General features: G+C 37.2%; 1 protein-coding gene across 2 annotated transcripts in view; it reads left to right on the top strand.

The window, feature by feature from the left end:
• MYOM2 (myomesin 2) overlaps positions 1-24,094 on the top strand; it is an 81,510-nt gene that overhangs the window by 24,259 nt on the left and 33,157 nt on the right. The window contains exons 10-20 of one of the 2 annotated variants that reach the window (XM_074819928.1): positions 1,727-1,888; positions 3,831-3,972; positions 5,581-5,780; positions 6,951-7,004; positions 9,579-9,706; positions 13,231-13,414; positions 16,730-16,904; positions 18,262-18,383; positions 19,170-19,190; positions 21,047-21,234; positions 23,757-23,883. In XM_074819928.1, the coding sequence (XP_074676029.1) occupies positions 1,727-1,888; positions 3,831-3,972; positions 5,581-5,780; positions 6,951-7,004; positions 9,579-9,706; positions 13,231-13,414; positions 16,730-16,904; positions 18,262-18,383; positions 19,170-19,190; positions 21,047-21,234; positions 23,757-23,883 (1,503 nt within the window). The remainder of the gene's footprint in view (positions 1-1,726; positions 1,889-3,830; positions 3,973-5,580; positions 5,781-6,950; positions 7,005-9,578; positions 9,707-13,230; positions 13,415-16,729; positions 16,905-18,261; positions 18,384-19,169; positions 19,191-21,046; positions 21,235-23,756; positions 23,884-24,094) is intronic. The other variant, XM_074819929.1, reaches the window with a different exon arrangement.

The following is a 24,094-nucleotide window of genomic DNA, read 5'->3' as shown; positions in this document are numbered from 1 at the left end:
ATGAATTTTGAGCAGAGTAATGTTTTAGGAAAACTGTCTCATGTACTGAAAACAGCATGTGAGGTTTGAGTCACACTGCCTCCAAAGGTTAGTCTACTGCAGGTTTGTTCTTTGGTAAATTCTAGGAGAAGTGACAGACAGAGAACAACACATGGATAGACTGGGAATCTGAGTACAGTAGTGAGACCCTGTAATTGTAATTTGTGGCCTACAAAATCTACTCTTCTTCCTGGCTTGTCTAGAAAGCCATCCATCCAGACTGCATTAAAAAAGAGATCTCCTGCTTTCTTAGGGGATCTGGTGGGTCTTCGGCCTTGTGTGAAGGAAAGAAGTTTTTCTGCTCTTACCAAACATGACTACCTCCACAGTTTCTGGTCTCAGTTACATATAAAGGGTGGAAATGGATGATTCTGGCCTTAGTAGACAATACAGGCTTGTTTATAGTTTCTATATATTCAAACTAGTGTCTACCATTCCCCTCAAGATTGGAGCCTAAATAAGTGACCTGTTTTTCAGAGATGCTGGTCACTGAACTTTGTTTTTTCTTCAGGATTTTCCACAGAACTCATGCATTGGTTAAAGTTTCTAGGTGAAGACATTTTCTGATTTCATTTCAAGTACTTTATGTCTCTCTCCACAAAGTCTCAGTACCATTGTAACATGCATGACAGAAAGGGGACATGCAGATTTTCTAGGTAAGGATCTCATGATTAAGGATCTCATGGGATGGAATGTAACTGAATTTACTTTGTACGCTTCTTAGAAAACAACTGTATGCTTAAGTGATTATGTAATTTACTGCTGTAAGTTTTAGTACCGTGTGTCTTCCAGATGCTTTATTATCTGAATATGTGTCATTTTTTTATACCTTCTTATGCAATTCAGCTGATAGGTAGGAAGATCGATTTCTTTGCAATTGTTTGAGTGTCTGCTCCAAAGTGTATTTAAGCAACAGAAGAATAAAGATTTATAGATATTCAGCTCCTTTAAATACAGTTCTGCTGCACTGATTACAATAAATTAGTATGCAATATGTCTTAGGGAGTTAAGAATAAAAAATAATCCAATCAATTATTAAAAAGGGTGATATGAGAAAGTCCCTTGGCTAGCATAAAATATCCACTCATTCTTTTGCTCTGGTTTCACTAGGCAATCAGATTAATTTGCATTAATCATGGGTCACAACCTCTCACCTGTGAGAGATTCAAATTTAATTTTATTCACTGCTCAACGGGCATGCCTTGAAGTTTTAAATTTGGTGTATATTTATAGCAGTCTTCAGATTAAACTGAAATCTGGTCTTTAAACTTGGAGGAAAAAATTTAATAATCTGACGTTTGACCTGAACAGGTAGAAAAACTTATTAAAAATGAAACAAATTTCCACCCTGCATTCATTACAGGGTATGGCAGGTTTTCACATCATTGTTTCGAAATGTGGACAATATTTTTCTCTGTCAGTGTATTAAAAACTACAGTGATGGAAATTCTGTTGTTGGCACTGCATCAGGTAGTCTGAGACCTCATATTCTTTAAAATTCACTGATCAAATAAATTTAGAGAGACACAGCTTACTCTCTGTAGAGTTTTCATAACACCAAAGCATCATCACTCTGAGTAAAGCTGGCATAAAGGTTAGTTTGTGCCCCTGATTAGCACAGAGCTGCACCAGGAGGTAGGTTGTTCTGGCCGGTATAGTAACGTGTCTGATGGGTCTTCTCTTCCAGATGTGCTAATAAAGGACTCCAAGTGGACAAAGCTGTATTTTGGAGAAGGTCAGGCAGCTCTTTCCTTTACTCATCTGAACAAAGATGATGAAGGTTTATACACCCTGCGCATGGTTACAAAAGGTGGAGTGAGTGAATACAGTGCATACCTGTTTGTCAGAGGTAAAGTTTTCATCTGTTTCTTAAGGAGAAATTGAAAACAGCAGTTGAAAGATTAGCTTTATTAAACAATCCCATGTAATGTAATGACTGAAGCACAAAAGAAATCCAGCTTTGCAGTATTTCATAGTAATTTGATTTATATAGTAGTCTGTGCTAGAAAAAACAGTCACCTTACATGAATGGTTCAAGAGGAGCATACTCCTGAGGACATTTTCTTCCCTGAAGAACTAGGGAAATCATTCTTGTGAAGAAACTTCTTGTTTCTTTCTTTGCTGTCTCCTTTCCCGATAAGAAATAAGCACCTTTGCATACTACCGATCCTCATAGTGATAGTTCTAGCTCTAGAGATTGCCAGCTGGGAATGAGCTGTGTTGGGCATTCTTATATCCTGTGCCTGACCTTAGGAGGAGGCACAGGAGAAAGTGAAAGAAACATTCCCACCACTATACCAATCACAGTCATCTCAATAATCAGAGAAAAGAAGCAAAGAAATTAGCTCACTGAAGAAATATAGTTTTCACAAGGGACATAGATAAAAGGAGGTAAATAGAATAAAGAACAATAGTAAAAAAGAATAAAGGTCAGAATTTTCTCTCACATTTGCATGCACGACTCTCAGTGAAGTGAGAATGAGCTTCCATATGCACCTGTGGGCAGAACTTGGTTTTCGCTTTTTTATTTTTTCATTGAAAGATGAAAATATCTCTGGCTGATGAGTTCTTTCTTAAATGCATTGCACAGCATCCTTGATGGTGACAAACTGGAGCAGCCCCACTGAAGCCATTAGAGCTGTATTAATTTTAACCCTTTTTCTTCTTGGAAATGTATTGGAACATATGTGTCTTGGGGAAGTGTCATCCAGAGAGTTTGTGTGAGGTGGAGGGACATGAATGTTTTTTCAGGGGGTTGAGATCCATCTTCCTCACAGGACTAGTGCAAGAGCTTCATCAGATTTGCAGTGGGTCCTGAACAAGCCACTCTGTTACCCTGATCTCACTGGAAACAATGTGCTAAAGGTTTCTGTTTCCCAATTACCTTCTAAGAAAGAAAGTACCCAGTTGAAAAAGACCCACTGATACATAATAAATTTCCGAGAAGTTTTTGCCGTAGTGGTGGGTCAATTTTAGGTACCTCTATTGTCCATTTTATACTATGTCTGATCCCTTTGCTTGCACAGAACTCTGGACTTGAGCTGTGTCCTCTGGAGTCTCTGGTGTCCTCTATTGGTCTTTCTTTTGAGTTTTTTCATGTAGGCTATGATCTAATACTGAGCACTAGCCACCTCACAGCTGATTGCAATTAGACTCTATAATTTAGACTCTATACAGGGTGGTTTTGTGTTATAGAAACCTTTTTTTGAAGGGAGAGAACTTTATGTGTTAGGAGACTTCATTAGGAGTTGTGGGTCCACATCAGTCAACACCTCTCAAAATCAAGCTGCAGAAGGGTATCTTAATGGTGGAATGTTGATTATTTATGTCTGTTGGTATTGTAAGACTTTAAATAAAAAGTAGGCTTAGAAATATACCAGGGGTTTGCACATTTTTTATTCTTAAGAGATTTATTTTCCTCAGCTACAAGTTCTTTACTGAGTACCTTGGTCTGATCTCAGAGTAACCCACAGAGCCACAGCTTTCAGTGGGAAAGAGCATCAAAACCACATGGGATAGTTGGGCTTTTAATTCTTGTGAAAAGTAATAGGTGTTTGATGCCTAAATTGCTTTTGTGTCCTCAAAAATATCCCTGAACATTTTTATCTATGTGGAATTATAAACATTATGGACCTGATTCATTAGTGCAGTAAATTAGTGTGTAATGAAATCTTTGGGCTCCCATTCATATAAAAAAATAGCACAATGAACTGGAAATATTCTCTTTTGTCTTTGTGATAGATTTCAGAGGAGTCGGGGTCAAAACTGATTTATTTTTATTCATGGTCCAGATGCTGATGCATTGATTGCGGGAGCACCAGGGGCGCCAATGGATGTTAAATGCCATGATGCTAACAGAGACTATGTTATTGTTACCTGGAAACCACCAAACACAACCACTGAGAGCCCAGTCATTGGATATTTTGTTGACAAGTATGTAAATATTAGGATTTATTTAATTTTGTTCATTGCTAAAAACCTGTATATACTGAAGAAAAAAAAAATTACCATTATATCCTTCAGTATGCAGGTTCTTTAGATATATTTTTACAGAACCCCGGCACTGGAACTCAGTTGTATACTGTGTTAAATTACTAGACTGTTTCCTGGCAAACTTCTGGCCCAGATGATCTAGTACCTTCCCAGGTAATTCTGGGCACAGTCTGGGATTTAGCAAGGGCTGGGGGCCATTCCCAGTAATCATTTTCAAGCAGCCACATTTTATCAAACACTAAAAATGTTCAATGGTATGGATGTAGCCAAATCGGAAAATAAGCCCTGACAATATTTAATTTATAGAAGCCAGAATCCATGGGTATCTTGAATTAGATTTAGTCTCTTTAATCTGTATACTACAAAAGCTGAAATCTAGGAGTTATTACTTTATCTTTTTATTTCTGCCTTAACTGTGGTACACCAAGAGTTCAAGGCATGGGCTCCTGGGAGCTGGTAGTTTAAATCAGAATGGCAGTTCTCTCTCCTCCAGTCTACTTTTCACTTTGCTGGGGTTTCAGCTCAGTGCAGGCAGTCAGGAAACAGGGGATTCAAGCGCTGTTTTGCGTGTCTCTTCCACTGAAGTGCATGCTTGCCCCTTGTAACCAGAGCAGAACATCTGATCCTTGGTGTCTGAAACTGTCAGTCAGCAAAAACATTACTGAAATGATTTCATAATGTATACTGCTCTACACTTGCTTTTGCAACATTTGCAGCTCATTGCTATTTGCTACCCTGTAATTTGGTCTAGTTCAGTGACAACTGTATGGGAATTGCTAGAAAATGTTGGCTTACGAATGACAGTCAATATGAAGAAATTAACTTAAGCCCTGGCGAGTCTATCATTTATATTCAATTTGTGCAGTGCAGAGATCATGGGAGTATTTCACCTATTTTGTGTATAATCTAGTCAGATGTGCCTTTTGACATTTTGCTTGGATTACTGCAGTGCCAAGGAGCCCTTTATCATGACCCTATTTTTCCTGCTACTGTCAGGGCAAAAGGCAGTCTTCTCCACAAAAGATTATAGTAGTAGGACACAAAACAGATATGTATGCACAAAGAAGCCAGTATGAGGACATCACTCTGCTTCTTGGTAACTCTTACACTCTGTGGCCCAACCATTGTTGGAGTGAAAAGCACAAAGATGTCTGCTTAAAAATATGACAGGAAAGAGATGGCAAAGATTAGGTGAATGTTGCAAATTCATCATGTTCTGTGGAGATGCATGTTAAAACAAAAGTGAATAATTTGTTCTTTAAATGACAAGGAAGAGAACCAAATGGAAGTGAAGCAGAGAGAGTTGAAAAGACTAAAAGCCATGTAAGAAAAATGACTTTTGCAATTCCATTATAAATAAATATGAGCAAGGTAGGAATTAATTGTCTGTTCAGAGGAAAGAGTGTATAAAGTGTATGACTTTCATTAATAAGGTGTATGGTTTAGTTCCTCAACTTAGTGAGGATGACTTCTGTGATTCTGACTTGGTGTGTGTAGGATATTTATTGTGGGATGGTACTGATAAACACTATCTTCTGCTACTCCAAGATGTGAAGTAGGTTTGGAAAATTGGATCCAATGCAATGATGCTCCTGTAAAAATCTGCAAGTATCCTGTGACTGGTCTTCATGAGGGACGGTCTTACATATTCCGTGTGAGAGCAGTGAACAGTGCTGGCATTAGCAGACCTTCTCGAGTCTCTGAACCAGTTGCAGCTCTTGACCCCATTGACCTGGAGAGAACACAAAGTAGGTTATGCAAGGCTGAAACAGATGTTTAATTTTTTATTTTTTTTTTTTAAGATTCTCTTTGCTTAGTTAACCTAAGAAGCAGAGTTTATTTCTTCCTTTGGTTGAATATCTCACTAATTTCAAGGTGGGGGATGTTATTGGAAGGCAAGGTCCTTACAGACAATTTGTCAGGACCTGGGGACTCCATCTCAGTTATGGCTGGTTTTGCTTAGCTTTAGACATAGTCGTTCATTATCACGAGGGGCATGTTTTCAAAAGAGCTAATATGCCCTGAAAGATTGTATCATCTGCACTGGGAGATGGGTCCTCAGATCACATAAACTTCTATGTCTACTGGTAGTAACTTTCGAAAAAGCTATTGAATATGTCTGTTTTAGTTAAATAAAAAATAAAAATTGTCATATGAATTCAGTGGCTCACATGTTGTATTTATCCACATCTTTTTTCTCAGTGAAGTGCCAGTACTGGCACAAAGCCCCCATGCTACAGCTTGCGGGGGTCTCTGATATTGTGAGTTTTCTGACAGAGGGAAAAAGTCAATCTATCTAATGAACAAGCTCTTTCTGAAAGCTGGTCTTGTGCTGAAGGCCACTGCAGACTGTAAAGGAGCCTTACAAGATCTTCTCCATGAATAGAGTAAGCTGGCTTGCTCTGGGGAGTAGATTTATTGATTTAGCCTTGTCCTAAACCCCTGTACAGATTCTGTATATTGTGCACTTGCACACCTTCTGGTTTTTGTGCTCCTTTTACCCAGAGGGGAATTAAACTCATTATGAAGACAGCAGAGCACTGTCCCAGTGTTACTTGTAAAATCTGAGTTGAATATGCTGTGTTTCCATTAGCTTTATGATCAATTCCTGTAACAAAAGTCCAGTTCATCATTCAATTGTTTACTAAGCTGCCACAGAACTGAATCATCCACTGTGACTATGATTCTTGCTTTTTAGCATATCTTTGAATAGTATTGTCTTATCATGCTCTGTTTTCCTATGAAAGTGAATGAACCAGTGTATGACTTTGAGTTGACTCCCTCTGGGGAAAGATTTAATAACAGGGCTATAGAAGTAGAGGTATGCGGGCTTTTGAACAGGTGATGAACAATAATTTGCAAAATTTGTAAATATATTAAACTGGATCAAAAAACTAATTGAATATTTTGATTAACAGCTATTCATGTGGATGAAGGGAGAAAGATTGTGATCAGTAAGGATGATCTTGAAGGTATGTAGCATTTCTATGATTTCAGTCCATTTGTTTATATTCCAGGAATTTAGCATTATAATTAGAAACATAGCTTGAAAAGAAATCCACCTAGTGAGTAAACTCTTTATAGTAACAAACAGAGACAGATATTCTGTCTTGCAAGGCTGAGAGAACACAAGTGAAAGGTGAGGTGTAAAAGGACAGAGAACATCACACCCTCAACAGTATTGCTTCATTATGTGCTGACAGCATGTCTTCATCTTTTTGCTTTGGCTTTTTTTTGGCTTCAGTTTAAACAACTGAACACTGCATTTAATTGCCCACATTTCCCTTCCTCTTATCCTTCTGGGAGCTAAATATAGTGTTTTTAGACTGAAGTTGATGATCTGATCAAGTTATTTCCATTTTCATAAAAAATTATGCAATCCATCCCAATTCTTTAATTAATATATCTATCTGAATAGAGAGGTTGCTCTTGAGGTTAAGGTTATACATTGAATGTTGTTTTTTCTCAGGAGATCTGGAGAGATCACTGCTAACTTTTGAGATAAAGCCTGAATTTCTTCTGTCTTTGGTTATTTCTCTATATGGTGATTTTTTTTTTTTTTTTTTTAAGCTGGGGTAATAATCTTCTTTTCACTTAAACTGTCAAAAATGTTGACTATAATGGCTTGGTAGTAAAAAAAATGTCCGTCTACTCTCTTCTATAAAGCTTATAAAGCTGTAACTCCAATAATAACAGAGTAAAAGAGAAACCACCTGAGAACAGGTGCAGTTCGAAGCCGAATCAGACATTAAATGGTTTCCCCAGTGCGTGGGCAGGACATATGAAGTTTCTCTATTTTTAAAATGGTACCCTAAATGAATTTTTGTGGGTATTATAGGATCATAAAGGATCAGAATACTTTTGTCTTACTTGTTTGGCTCCACAGAATGTATTCCTGCTCTCAGGATTGCCTGAGAATGATCAGAGGCATTAAATGGCCACTCTGGCATGAGCACGAATAATGGTATTTGCATTTCTGTTACATGAATGTGTGTATTTAATAGAGTATGAATATCCAACTACCATTGTTTATATAGATCATTACTTTCATCTGCAAGATTGGAAACCATTTCTGAAAAAGTGATCTCATAGATCACAAATGGATTTCACTTTTAGGGCCACTCCATTCTGGGAAAGCAGGCTGTACCATCATGTTATATCATTAAAAATTATGTCAGCTTTGGGTTTTCAAGGATGTAAGAAAACATGTTGAAATTTAGTTGTTGTGAAAACAATTGGAAATCTTTTTACTTTATGCATTAAGCTGTGAAGGATTATTGTAATTTTCTTGACTATATGTCAGCAATTTTGTCTTAAACTCAGCTGATTCATGTGCCTTTCTTAAAGGAAAATGTATTTGTAGGAAATCCAATATAGAAAGCATAGAAAGAAAATAAATTTTCTTTGGATATGTCAGCTTGCTTTAAAAAATGTCTGGTTTTGATTGGGAAATTTGTATGATCAAATAACTTCAGTGTACATTTTGAGCCTGGTTTGTTCTACAGATGTTTATAAACTGTTAAAACGTCACTTCCAAGATTTAGAGATTATTATTGAAACATTTTTCTCTTTTTTAATGTCAAATCCTGAGCATTTAGAGGATATACGCTCCTTGTTAGCTTGAGAAGTGGCAACATGTACCTTAAAAGAACAAAACTTTTTGCTTTCTCTATTGCAATCCATAAAAATAAAATATTTTTAGGTGTCTGATGAGTTGCTATTTCTGACCTGTTACCAAGAGGAAGCTTCTTCAGGGCTGTGTAGCTATGCCTCAAGTCGTCCATCATAGGTCCAAGACTCTTCTATCTCTAGTGCTGTTTTACACCATTGTAATTCCTTGGGTAGTGAAAACAGCTTCTTCTCTCACTGTGGTGGGTGAGTGTGACCACTCAGGGCCATGCTGAATTCCTCCAGCCTGGCCCAGGGGAGAGGGGTTTGATCAGGTCACACCAACTGGTGGAGTCACCAGAGCACTGGTGACATAATTTTATGTCTCTGATCCACAGTTTTTAGAAGTGCTTTAGACTATACAGCTGGTAATACCATCACATTATAGGCTACATTGCTAATAGGTTCTGCTTCTTTTTCTGCTTCCTGCTTTGTTTTAAGCTACTTTTCTCTGTACTACACTTCCTTTCCAGACATTTTCTTCTAGTCTGATTTCTCATAACAACTCCAGTCTTCTGTATTTGATAAAAAAAATATCTCTTGTTTGCATATAATGAGTAGTTTTTTTCCAAGGCATTCTGCCCAGCAGATGGAAGTAATTCAAATGTGATCAAAGAAGAAAAGTGTGACAAATGTACAGGTTTTCAGGGGCATATTTAACTTTTACTGAAAAAGTAAATAACTAGCTTTTAATACTGATGTTTTATTTCTCAAAATTTAATTGAAGTGAGCAAGTGATCTTCACAGATGATATCGTAGCCCCTAATAACTGGACATTGCACCGGAGGAAGGGAGTTCAGAAAGATGAGCTGTAGCATGAGTGCTGATCCAGGGGTTAATCTGCTGTTTAACACTCACTACGTTTATTACTCTTCCAGGCGATATTCAGATTCCAGGCCCTCCCACCAATGTACATGCTTCAGAAATCAGCAAAACATATGTTGTACTCAGCTGGGATCCACCTGTTCCCCGTGGCAGGGAGCCACTGACGTATTTCATTGAGAAGGTACTGTACTGTACAGCAGCATTCAGCTGTAAGGTGTTTCATTGCTGTGTGAAATTGCATTCAACTCATTTTTAGAACTACAGAATGAACAGAAAAACTAACACTTTCTGTGGTCTCGCAGGGTTTGGTAATGGGGTGTTAGAGTAGCATGGACAATCAAATGTCTTATTACACGATTTAATGAGCATTGAAATTCAAGGTCCAGGGAAAAAAGATGCCCCTGTGTTATTTGTTTGCTGTTGTCTAAAATGAGAACAAACTATGTGTGTAAGGTAGCGGTTTACTGAAAAAGAAACATCTTAAGATTTTGCAGTCCTACAGGCAAGACTGGAACTCTGCCTGTATTAAAGGGAAGTTTCTGGTAGTCCTGTGGTAGAGCAAAGAATAAACAGTGACTCATAATTTGATCCTCACTTTCTTTTTGCAGGCTATGGCACCTTCTGCTATACCCTGACATTTCCAATTTATTCCCTGTAAGGTCAGCAGAGAGGCAGATGCCTGTCTCAGGTTCACTGCTCCCTCGTAGTCTTCATGGCTGCCTTCCTCTCCCCTTTGACTTGAGAGGGGACTTCAGTGATCAGAATAGGAGAGGCTTGTTCTTTTCCCATCTAAGATACTAAGATTTAGATACATCTGTCCCTGAGCCAGGTTTCGAAATTAAGTATGTTGGATTACATCCAGAGGTCATAATCGTTCCCCCTTGCTACATTTTCCCCAGTAGGTAAATTGGACCTCATACCTGACCTCTAAAACTCTTACATGCCAAGCTATACTTAGTTTTTATAAATTATGCTTCTAGCATATGCCTCTTCTTAACAATCCACAAACACTAAAACTGTCCATAAAACTGCCACACATTCAATTTGCATCTTGAAGACTGTGACAGCCTTTTCTCAGGTTCTTACTATGCAATTTTTTTTCCTTCTCACATCTGTTCAGCACATTACTCTAAAGTTCATTTCCCAGACAATCATTCTGTTCACACTACTCCTCTTTTTGCAGCCCCCATCTTGTCTTTTCCTTTTCAGTCGCATCGAAATCTCTACTTCAGAAGACTTTTATAGCCCATCTCTACATTCTTCATCATCCATTACCTGCTGGATATAGAACCAATAGGTGTGAAGTGAAGTCCAGTCACTAGTTAAATTGTCCATGATTTCTCCCACTCTGCCTTTCACATTCAAAAGAAGTAATGAAAATTTCCACAGAAATAAGTATCTAGTTTTCTTCCTCTGCAATAAAATAACATTTCTTCCTTGTACTTATTCCCAGTTGCATACATCTGCTCTTATCTATAAATTCCAAACATACTGACTTCAGGATTTTAAACCAGCTCTTAACATGAAAATACCTCTTTGTTTCCAGAATATGCAGAAATAGCCCAGATAAAAAGCTCAGACATAAATTTCCATTGAGTGGACACCTACACTTAGTTGAATTTCATTCTAAGTATGAATTAGAAAAAATATGTATCTGCTTGTTTTACAGAAAGAGTTTTATATAGCTCCAGAAACAGTATAGTGCAATGACAGTGAACAAACAAGTCTTAATTAAATGCCAAACTTACTGAAGGAAAGTGAGAATGAGGACTAAAAGGCTATTATTAGAAAAAAAGGTTCATTATACTATTTAATACCTGAATCTAAAATCTTTTTGCATATAAATAACATATATATGAATAGCTCAGTCAGTTCATAGGTGAATGTTTGTTTTTGGATTTCCACAGTCATCTGTTAATTTAGAAAAGTACAATTTCTAATTAATTTATTTCAAATAAAGAAGACTCAGTCCTAAAGAATAAAAATGTATTTTTAAAGGCTTCAAGAAACACAAAATGGAAAAGAGTTCTCTATGCTCTAAACCAGTGTTCTGTTAAAATCATTTAACAGATATATCCAAAAAATATGATGTTGACTTTTTCATCTACAAAAATGAAATGCAACAGTTAATGTTTTTAATGCCAGAAAGTAAGATATATGGCTGTTGTGGTTTAACCCTAGCCAGCAATTAAGCACCACATGGCCACTCACTCGCTCACTCTCCCCCTCTCTGTTGGATGGGGGAGAGGATTGGAAAAAAAAAAAAAAAAGAAGTAAAACTCGGGGGTTAAGATAAAGACAGTTTAATAGGACAGAAAAGGAAGGGAAAATATAATAAAAGAATATGCAAAGCAAGTGATGCACAATACAATCGCTCACCACATGCTGACCAATGCCCAGACAATCCCTGATCTGTGATGCCCCATGGCTAACTCCTCCCAGTTTATATACTGACCATGACATCATATGGTATGGCTTGTTTGGGATGGCTGTCCTTGCTGTGTCCCCTCTCAACTTGTGCACGTCCAGCCTCTGCTGGCAGGGCAGCATGAAAAGCTAAGTTGTAGACTTAGTGTAAACACTGGTTAGCAACAACTAAAACATCAGCATGTTATCATTTTCATACTAAATCCAAAACACAGCACTATGCCAGCTATTAGGAAGAAAATTAACTTTATTCCAGCCAAACCAAGGACAAAGGCAAAATAATGTTTATTTCATATTGTCCATCTTTTTACTATGAAGAAAAAGAATGTTAGATTTGTTTTTTTTCTGTTGAGAACAGTAGGTGGGTTCAGAATCTATGAAAACGATTTTGATATTTGGAATCCAGCTGTTCACATTTTTATTATTTATTTATAGTAAGTCTCATTATATACAGGGTAGTTTCCAATCACCCATGAAATCATGTTCTTCCTCTAAGAAGTTCACAGTCTATTGGGTTTTGTTCCCAAACTCGCTCTTCCAAAATTTTATAAACATTTAATTTGTATGCACCTTTCTGTGCTTGAAGGAAATTTTATTTAAGCTATTTACTGGGCACTTGGGTTTTACTAAAATTGCTGAAAGATTCCATGACTAATTTTTGTTTTGGGTCAACAGTTTATCTGGGGAACCTAATGGACAGCAGACTTCTCTCAGAGTGCTGGTATGCTGGCTCTCTTCCATGTGCAGTTGTGGTGATGATTAGCTCAGCTGCTGCACTGAGAATATTAGAAAGTAATTATTTCATTTGATGAATGCTTTCAGGGACATGACCTTACTCAACAGAATACATAAAGATAAAGCAGTGAGTAAAGTAACATTCCCCTCTCTACCTTTCTGCAGAATTTAAATTAGGACTTCCTTGCTTTATATTGAACCTTTGGGTGTTCAAGTGGGTTTTGCAGGACATGAGAGCAATTCTTTTGGGACCAATCACAGTTGACAGTCATGGCCCTAACTGAAGGCTAACTGTATGTACAGTGTGCATATATTGAAGTCTAGACAGGCAGGAAGACAGTGAGGTATTCAGACCTTTTTGTAGAGTAATGGAATGCATGAGCTATGAGAATTTACATATGTTAAAGCAAGGCATTTGAGAGTGATCCTTCTCTTATAGCTCTTAAATAAATTCATGACAGGATGCAATACAGCAATATGTTCATTTTTTGACAGTTCACAGAAGTGATTCACAGCTTTTTTTTTTTTTTTTTTTTTTTGTAGTCCATGGTTGGCAGTGAAGGCTGGCAAAGAGTCAATGCACAGGTTGCAGTAAAATCTCCTCGCTATGCAGTGTTTGACCTTGCAGAAGGAAAATCATATGTTTTCCGAGTCTTGTCAGCAAACAAGCATGGCGTCAGTGATCCATCTGAAATCACAAAACCTATTCAACCACAAGATACCGTTGGTAAGGCATTAATTCTGAGGCATTAATATTAAATACTATCGATATTTTACAAAATGGAAATAGACAACTCTCATTATAATTAGTTTAGTATAATTACAATAATAGTAATTGAATCAATTTGTGTTCAGGATTTCAAAAAGACCAAGATGTTAAATTTTAGAAACATTCCAAAATTTTCCTAATGATCACAAGTCTCCTTGCTAAGATCAATAATTGTTAAAAGGTTAAATTAATTTTAGTTATTCATTCTTCAGAGTCCTCTGTTAATGTGACTTGTCAAAAAATAGGATAATACAGGTTAATCGCTAACTTAGATAATTATATTGTCTGGGTCAGGTAATTATATACTGCCTAATTCCCTACAGTTTCAGCTAGATAAGGTAGCCTTTCATTTCTTTCTTAGTATTCTAAGTTGCAGATTACTACTAGTGCAGAATTCCTGTGGCATGCAGATGAGATTTCAGGGATAAATTTACATGTACATATTCAGTGGTAACTTTCCAGATGAAAATTAAGTGTTTATCTTGAGGCCCCATTCAAAAACACAAGTGAAAATTTAGGGAGTGGTTGTTAGTCTTGTTGCTTAAATATTTGGTTTGCTCTTGCAGTGTTGCAGAGGTCACATATAACAGCCTGATGCATTGATAACTGTCACCTTAAGAGCACATATGTTACTAGTACACTTGCTAGAAATATAAGAAATATTTACACTATCTGATATACCATAGTTCACTAAATATGAACTATGATATAGTGATAGATGTAGCTTTCTTAATGTTTACCATAATTTTAAAAAATATAATCCTTCACCTTTAGCTTGATCTGTAACTATACATGATGAAATAAAAACATCTTTTGCTTTTATGTATTCTTTATTTGATGTCTCATTAATGCATATAAATTATTTAAACCATTCAACATTCCCCAAGGTAGGGAAGAAAACTACTGTATTTATTTCACTTAGCACAGAAAATAGGTTATCCCTTAGGGGTTAACGCAAGATGTTCTGAATAAATCATAGCTATAGCTGAAAGCAGAAATCAGAAGATGTTATTTCAAAGAGAAACTGCAGGAGTATTGGAGTTTACCATCTGAGCTAAAATACATCAGACACACATGGCTCCCTTTAGTTGCCTGCACCTAATGCCATTTGACATTCCTAAGGGTAGCTGAGACAACTTCATGGGAATGGCAATCATTACACAGGAATTATAGCTAGCTTTCTCTCTTGTGCAGAAACTAGAGGATGGATGGGGTATCCTAGACTATCCAAAATGACACAATATTATGCAGTTGGATTGACTGGTAAAATAGTATTCAGTTTCAGATTAACATCTAAATTTAGGTGTTTCCGTGTAGACATCTACAGGTGCTGTAAATGTCTTTACTCTTACTGTGGCAATTGGAGCCTGAAGGATAAGTTGTCTTATGTTGCCATCAGTTGCACCATGGCACCCAGCTGTGGAGTGTCTACATTGGGGAGAGAAGAGTAATTACCAACCACTGAGCAGAGGCTCAGTTTAATTGGCCAAACAGACATCTAGTACCTTTTCAAATGCTTTCAGTTTGCCATTTCAGAGGGGTGTAGGTATTCAGTATCTCCTGAGTCATATCTGGCAGCTTCATGAAGAAGTCTCAGATGCTCTAAAATGGCCTTAAATAAATTTGTTTGGGTAACTGAATTATGCCCTAGCTCTTTGACCATAATGGCAGCTTAAGAACATGTGCTTGTAGACACTTACACGTAAAGTCCTAAATGTAGGTACCATTATCTCACTCTGAACCCATCTGATCTTACAGACTTACTGTATAAAGTACAATAGTGTGTATTATTTTTTATTTTGAGATTGAAAGACAAAATGAAAAAAATGCTGCCTTTCTTTTGTTTCATGCTGTTTGTAGTTCTCCACAATATATCAATCTGAGAAAACTAAAATGCCTTCAATAGGCAAGTGCTGGATGCCTCTCAACCTATAATGAAAGGCTGATGAGACACTGCCTTAGTTCCTTACATTATGAAAGCTCAGATAGGTATTTTATAGTGTACAGACTGTGTGGGCTTTACTAAGATTTTTTTTTTTTTTTATTTAGAACTTGATATTTCTGGTTCTATTCATGCACATTCAGGGTGTTTAGATCAATAGAAACCAACAGTGAACTTTCATTGCATGTAAAGTGAACGGCGTACTATGTTTCATTTGGAGAACTGTGGTCAACAGATTGAAGCTTCCTTTATCCACTTCTGCTTGGTGCTGCTGAGGTTGATCCTGGAGTATTGGTTCCAGTTCTAGCTCACTTGTCTAGAGGGATGGATGTAGAGGAACTGGAGAGGCCCACTGAATGGCAACCAAGATGGCCAGGGGCCTAGAGATTGTGACCTGTGAAAAGAGGTGGAGGTAGATTGTTTAGTTTGGTGACACAAAGGTGATGGTGCTGAACTGTTCTCAACAATGCCAGATGACAAAAAAAAAAAAAAAAAGGCAACAGCGACAAATTGTAGCTTAGTAAATTGGGGTTGGATATACACACTTAGTGAAAAAGGTGCAATGCTGGAAGAGGTTGTGCAGGGAATCTGTGAAATCTCCACTGTCGGAAGTTTTCAAGACTTGGACAAATCCATGATTGACTAGTTTAGCGTTGGTGATAATCTCACTCTCAGTGACAGGTTGGACTAGATGATCCCCAGAGATCCCTTCCAACCAATGTTCCTATGCTGTGAAATCCATCTAGCTAAGTTTAGATAAACACTTAATAATCAAACATATGCTTAAAAGTTGTCCTGAAAATCTGGTCTTTTCTGAATTGGGGTTGTCATTAGTTGAATGGAAGGCAGCATTTCTTAATACTCGTGGTATCATACCTCTGTGTTTTTATGTGCTTTTCTAATGATGCAGTAGTGCTACAGGGACATAAGCTGTACATAAAGCTCTTATTTGAGAGAGAACATTTGAGAGAGAACATTTTCATATCTGTATGCCTTTATCCACAATGATATTTAAAAATATGTTTTCCTATAACTCACTCTCAGAAAACCTATATAAAATCAGGCAGGTAGGGAGCCTCACAGCTTAGGGTAAATTTACTTTAAGTAAACAAATAGAAAAATGGATATATTTATACACACATATGTAGAAGTATCTGGACTTATAGTGAAACAAATATACTAAAATATATATAATATAGCAATATTAATGTGGTAGGAGAATTCATAGTTGTAGTGAATAAATATGATAACAGTATACAATGTTGCAGCTACCTCAGCTTACTTTTGTTTTTATGAATTTCATAATAACACATTTTCTCTCTTTTTATTAGTTGTACCATCTGCACCTGGTCGGGTAGTGGCCACAAGGAATACAAAAACATCAGTCGTGGTTCAATGGGATAAACCAAAACATGAAGAGGATTTATATGGCTACTACATTGACTATTCTGTGGTGGGATCAAATCACTGGGAACCTAGTAACCATAAACCTATTAAATATAACAGGTATTAACAATACTTCTGTATTTTGGGGAGGTTTGAAAACTGTAGGACAGTTTTAAGCCAATTTACGTGTTAAGCAATGGTGTTATCATGGAAGGTGAATGATGAATGAATGTGAAAAAAACCAGTCTGCACTCTCAGAGCTAAGCTTTTCAGATTGCAGGGCAGACTTTCTCCTCCTCTACCACCCCTTTATTTTTTTGTCTATTACATGACTTTGAGTTATAAAAGCAGGTTTTAGAGACATGATTCTGTATGTATTGGACATGTGTAAGTATAAAATAAATGCCTTTCTTAAAGTCTGAATTATGTTATGGAGTAAACAGACCTGATGTAAATGATGAAGAGTATGAGAAGGAGAGGAAACTTAGAAGCTTTCCCATAGTCCATGGACATCAAGGCAAAAAAGGCAGGCCATATCTGCTATAAATATAGTGGGGAAAGTGCTCTGGCTGCTGACACTACTGTGCAGGGAATCCAAGTGTCCCATACCAGAAACATCAGGGCTCCCTGACCTGCTACATCTGTGGGTAAAGGACAGCAGCCCCTGTTTCTAGTTCCCTTTTCATGATGCTAGTACTGTCTGTATTTCTGATGATTTCTTACTCCCTCCTGAAAATACCACACTTCATTATGTGATTCTTCAAGCAATTTCCTTTGTGACAATCATGCTTACTTTTATGGGAATCACTCACCAAATGCAAAGTTTAGATATGTAATTTATATTTTCTTATGGGTATATAACAAGCACATCACGTTGCTTAGTGTATTTTGTCAGTTATTAATTAATTTTGAGTGACTTTGTATTCTGCTGAATCCTTTGATCAAGTAGTCAAGGAATTTGATCAAAGTAAAAGTAGAGACTAATTCTTGGTCAAAGGGATTGCGACAACAGAAAAATAAGGAAAAACATTTCATTCGTTCACATGTGAACATATCTTACAATAGGATAGTTCTGACTATTCTATCTGCTACAATAATTACCTAGAACCTCAGATCAAAACTGAAAGCTATTTTTTATAGTGACTAAAAATACAGTGAAAAGTATAGTCCCTTCCCAGAATAGATTAGAATTTAGGAAGCCAAAGTTCAAAGGGAATATATTATAGTTTATTTAACTCTACCTGGTAGATCATCACTAGCAATTTAATGAGTACTGTGACTTTTGTTTCAGTGTCCCATTCAATTATATAGTACTACATCATGTCATTCTATTGCAGTTTCCCTCTTGGAAATATTTTCCTTTGTGAAGCACACATGAAGTTGAGCTTCCTGATTGTTGCCAAGATTTCACGTTACAGCACAGAATGGTTCCTGTAAAATATATACTAATACGTGATGTTATTTTTTTTTAACCTAGGTTTGTTGTTCATGGTTTGGAAACTGGGGAGCAGTACATCTTCCGTGTGAAAGCTGTGAATGCTGTAGGATTCAGTGAAAATTCACAGGAATCAGAGGCTATAACAGTACAGGCAGCTCTTAGTAAGTATGATTCTGCACAACTCAGCTTCTTGTTTCTTGAATGAATTACATATTTTCAACAATCAACTCTTTTGGTCTTGTTTCCTGTAACAGTACACTTTGAAACCACTGAGCACACCCCCTTAGTAACATTTGTGCTCTGACATGTGGCTGTTCTAGAGAAAAGATATTGTTTTTAAAAAAAAGTTATTCATAATGCCTGTTAGAAATATTGGATCAAATTCACTATAATGACCAGGTTGCCTTCTGCTCCTCAGCTGTAACAAAGAAATTGTAAATCTTGATTAAGTTAAACAAGTATCTTTGGGGTGGTTTGGAGTGTTGCAAATCAATTTATCATGGAACCTGCTCCATCTAGAAGAGTTTCAGGAAATTTTATTACTGAGTGACTGAACCAAACAGAAAATTTCCTTTGGCTGCTCCAGGCTGGAGCACAATCTACCTTCTCTTATACCCTGCAAACAAAATTTCAGTGTAAGAACAATCCATTGTGCAACCTTCAGCGGGAATGATACATGCTGAGTGAAAGGCTGGATAATTATTGAGAACAAAAAGTACACAGATCTACTGTGTCTAATTTTCAAGTCTGCAGATTTTCAGTCTCATACTGAAAAATTTAAAATAGAACACCTTTTCCCCACCTGAATGACCTCCACCTCTTGGAGAAGACCAATAGGCATACTTGTCAGAAAAAATCCTCTAAAAAATTTGTAATTCAGAATGGATATTAGAAGATAAATTTGGATGAGATGTTACTGACAAGCTTACTCTGTTTGACTTTTTTAGGACGAAGTGTGTCTCATATGGGTAGGTGGTGCACAGACATTTGTACATATATCACCTCTATGTTATAAATGCACTTGCACATTTTATTTTGTCACTGTGTGTTCTGAAGATGAGGGTTGCATGGGGTATGTCACCAAACACAGACCACATGGATCTTACACAAACTTATGGGATGTAGACAGCTATTATCCATTTTGGCAGCCTTAACAGGAATTTAGAAGGACTATTTATAGGTGACTTACATTAACATGGACAGAACCTTTCTGTAGTATTGTTTTAAGGGCATTTATAAGAGTTTGTTATGATCATTCTTATTTCCAAGAAAAATAATTACAATTGGTAATAATTGCAAAGGCTATGTTTTATGGCTTCTGAGTATAACACCACATTTGAAAAAAAGAACAAAAGGCCAGTTCTGCAGCTATCTGTTTTCATGCTGATCACTAGTACAGCTACAAGATCAAGGACTGTATTAAGGGACTATGCTAACATATTATCTTCTGAATGAGGTAAATCACATTTTCTCAAGTTAACTGGTAATTCAGCTGAAAATATCAGGTGAGCTTTAGGGGCAGGAGCTTAGCCTGTACTGAGTGCAGCACAACAAGGTCAAGAAAAGGGTATCTTTGGGCAAACTTTCATGCATGGATGGCAAATACAAAACAACGCTTGCTAGAAAGGGTGTTTGCTAGTAGTAGGGGTGCAAAAAGATCAGGAAAACAGTTTTCTTCATCTCTAGGAATACACCTGGCATCTGCTACAGATGTTTCTGCTACAGATGGGAGTGAACTCATACAGGAAATGTCTTTTCTGCCTCAACATAGGTTAAGCTGGTGAAAGTCTAAGCCCCTCACTACAAAAAGGACATTGAATTACTCAAGCGTGTCCAAAGAAGGGCAACGAAGCTGGTGAAGGGTCTGGAGCACATGTCGTACGAGGAGCGGCTGAGGGAACTGGGGTTGTTTAGTCTGGAGAAGAGGAGGCTGAGGGGAGACCTCATCGCCCTCTACAACTACCTGAAAGGAGGTTGCAGAGAGCTGGGGATGAGTCTCTTTAACCAAGCAACAAGTGATAGGACAAGAGGGAATGGCCTCAAGTTGCGCCAGGGAAGGTTTAGACTAGATATTAGGAAGCATTTCTTTACAGAACGGTTAGTCAGGCATTGGAATGGGCTGCCCAGGGAGGTGGTGGAGTCCCCATCCCTGGAGGTATTTAAGAGTCGGGTTGACATAACACTTAGGGATATGGTGTAGTTGAGAACTGTCAATGTTAGGCTAATGGTTGGACTGGATGATCTTCAAGGTCTTTTCCAACCTAGACGATTCTGTGATTCTGTGATTCTGTGATTTTCTATTCCTTGCAGGGCAGAAAGCACCCTCAGTCTGAAGTAGGGATATAATATGGGGATAGGAGGGCAAAACCATGAAGGCCATAGATCAGACAGTCATATGACTTCATTTCATTCAAGTTCATAACTTTTTTTTTTTTTTCTTATTGGGTGGTTCTTACTGTATTCCAAAAGTACTTGAGCAGCTTATTTGTTTCTTAGCAGGAAAAGATCTTCTGACCCATTTTAATCTTCTAGCATAATATCTGATCTGCAGACACTTTTGCTGGCATTACCATGTCTATATCAAAGATCATCTATTCCTTGCTGTCTCCTGAGCACATTAGGCAGATGTTTCAAAAAGCTTCCACATTTATGTTTGGAGATAAAAGTAATGTTGATTAACAGCTTTACAACTACTTTGTTACTGATATGCAACTGATAGCAGTACCCTGCAGAAAACAAAAGCAATATGAAAAGTATTAAACAACTTCTACCCTGTAGTGTTTCAGACTCTGTACTAACTCACAGGATGCTTATTTCCTTATAGCTTGTCCATCATATCCTCATGGTATCACACTTCTGAACTGTGATGGTCATTCAATGACCCTTGGCTGGAAAGCACCAAAGTACAGTGGAGGTTCACCAATTCTTGGTTATTATATGGATAAACGGGAAGCTAACCATCAAAACTGGCATGAAGTCAATTCTTCCCTTATTACCCGGACGATTTATACGGTTGGTACTATTTAACCCTTATCTTTCTGGAGTTGATTTGTGTTATTTCTTTGCTTCTGGCAGAGTTTTATTTTCTTGCAGAGAAGTTCTTTAAGTACTTACTACCACAAAATCAGGCCCTTCTATTGTGTATTTTGAAGTGCAACATGCCTAAAAAGTGGGGTAGAGAATCAGTGCCATCCCCTGATATGAAATTCTAAGACCAATAAGGCCATTTAGATGAGGAAATTTTTGAGGAAAAAGGTACGAAGCACATTTTTCACAAAGAACAAGATGAGCTATAAATTGCTTCATAAACTATATTCATTAATGAGCACTATATGTACCACCACTGTAATAACATGCAGAGAAAGGATGGAGACATTTAGCAGCACAGGTGACCAGGCTGTCTGTAGAACTGGAGACTTGTAAATGAAATGGAGATGGACTTGAGAACAAATGTAACTGTTGCTGTTCTTAGTCTCAGAATCTGCCTTAGGCCAGAAAGGGAAGTGTATTAATAAACTCAGCATTATGCCTCATGGCCTCCTTTCCAGAGCACCAAAGTGATGATTTTAGTTTTGAAATAAATTACTTCTGGTTGCACTTACAATGTATTCAGTGTGCCTTAAAAGAGTAAAATTTTGATGTGAACTTCCATGAGGAAAGGTTAGGAAGATATGATACAGCAAGTAATTAATCAATCTGATGTTTGTTAAATTAAGCTAAACGATCAGATTTTATTCCCAAATACTTCTTATAATTATTTCTGTAAATCAGCAACCTTCCTATGAACCTCAGGGCAGAAGTAAGTCTTTAGCATATATTTGACACTGAAGTAGAAAATAATGCTGCAGATGAGCTCAGGAAGAAGTTTCATGCACAGAAGGTGGCTGGCAATACTCAGGTGTATGTATGCTTGCGAGTGACTTCATAACTGGCATCTCTGACATAGCAGATGGAGCATGGATGTTGAGAAGTAAAAAAGGGCAGGTAGGATAGGCATGAAAGGGCAATACTAAGCAATGCTTTCAAAATATTTTCATTTTTTAATGCGTTTGTAAACAAATGAGTAATGTAAATTAAGCGAAACCACTCAGAGTTTAATTAACTGGATATTTAAGTCTCAGTCCTGCCAGTAACTGTATTTGTGCCTGAAGGTGCATCTTCATATGTTAGTTTAAATGACTGGAATCTGAAATACCAATGGGAAATAAAAGTAAGACAGCTTTTAGTAGCACAGAATATTTTATGACATACTGCAAGCAGAGAAGGCCCTGAGATATACAATACAGCACCAGGAAATCACTGAAGCTTTAATCCTCTCTGATTAAATAATTCTATGGGAACCCCACAAATATTATTTCCCTTAATAACCTGGGATTTCAAAACCATTTTTACAGGCTGAGCTGTTATTCTCTCTTGTAGATCACACTATATAGCTCTCTACAGGAAATTCTGTCTAAATTGTATTAGTACCTGACTTTTCCTAGCTTACGTTCTTTGCTTTGGTCTTGTTTTGATGCTACCCTATCATATGTTTGTTACCATCCCATCACATGTTTGTTACCATTAAAAAAATCAAACCAAAATCCTTTTTTATCTCATATTTTCTCAGTGAATATAGTTATAGTTTATTTATTCATGAAAATTTAAAACTGTTCAGTGTCTCCACTGGAAGTACTGTCCTCAGCTGCCTCTCTCTCTTGAGACATATGATTAAATATAACTTTGAGAAAATTATGCAGGGACTGAGGTGTAGATGACTTATTTATTGTATTTAGGTGGTCTGGAAGAGGAAGGATGGAAGAGGGTTGCTACCATGAGGCACTCAGGGTGTCAAGAAGCTCATGCCTTTTAGTTTGTCTACCTTGACTTCAAAATCTGAGATGGTGATGTGGTGATGGACTCATTAGATAAGTCAGGGTTGATTCGCCAGGGATGATCTGGTGGACTCTGGTCACCCCATTTCCAGTGCTTCCTCGCTTTGTAATGGTCAGTAATATTAAGATTCATACCAGCCAGAAAAAATTACCGAAAGAATCTTTCCCAGAGTTATAACAGCACACTGCAGAACTAATTGGATTGGCTTTTCCTTTAGTTTCCTGTTGTTTTCCTTTCTTCCTTGGTCAGTCTACTATGACCTCTTTAGACTGAAACACCATTCAGTCTTGCTTAAGTGAATGGCTTATGAATAGCCATTCATAATCAATGTAAGAAGGTATTTCATGTTAGAATACTCACCCATAAGTTATCTGTTAGTGGTCATTCATTGAATGGACTCCCTGGACCTTTGTTCTGACATTTGCAGGCTCTCATGTCAATATATTGATTGTTGTTATTTCTAGGATGATGTGGCTGAAACACAGAAGTACAATGTAGTGTGTTTAGTTTAAGAGTAAAATCTTCAAATTTGATACTTCCAATATTCCAGCACAGCAGTAAGGCCTGTTAATTAATTAACAAATACTTATTTTAAAGTATTTAATTTAAAAGGATATACATCATACTCTTTGATATATTGAACTGTTTTCTCAAAAAAGGTAGAGGATTTGACAGAAGATGCCTTCTATGAATTCAAAGTTGCTGCTGCAAATCTGGTTGGAATAGGTCAACATTCAGATCCCAGTGAGCATTTTAAGTGTAAAGCCTGGACTATGCCAGAACCTGGTAAGTCTAGTAGTTCCTTATGAATTTCAATTAAATATAAACTCCTTAACACACAGTCAGTGTAATGTTCCAACCAAACTCTGCTGGATGTCTTTTGGTTAATTTCTGTCATATTACCTGTTGAGATTGCTATTGCTTCCAAGATGTCCTATTAATAAAAGCTGAGTCCACATTCCCACTGATGACATTGAATGTCCTGAAAAGTTCCTTA

This window comes from Strix aluco, chromosome 3 (assembly GCF_031877795.1).
Source record: "Strix aluco isolate bStrAlu1 chromosome 3, bStrAlu1.hap1, whole genome shotgun sequence".
Lineage (NCBI taxonomy): Eukaryota > Metazoa > Chordata > Aves > Strigiformes > Strigidae > Strix > Strix aluco.
This window is presented reverse-complemented; position numbering and strand designations above follow the sequence as displayed.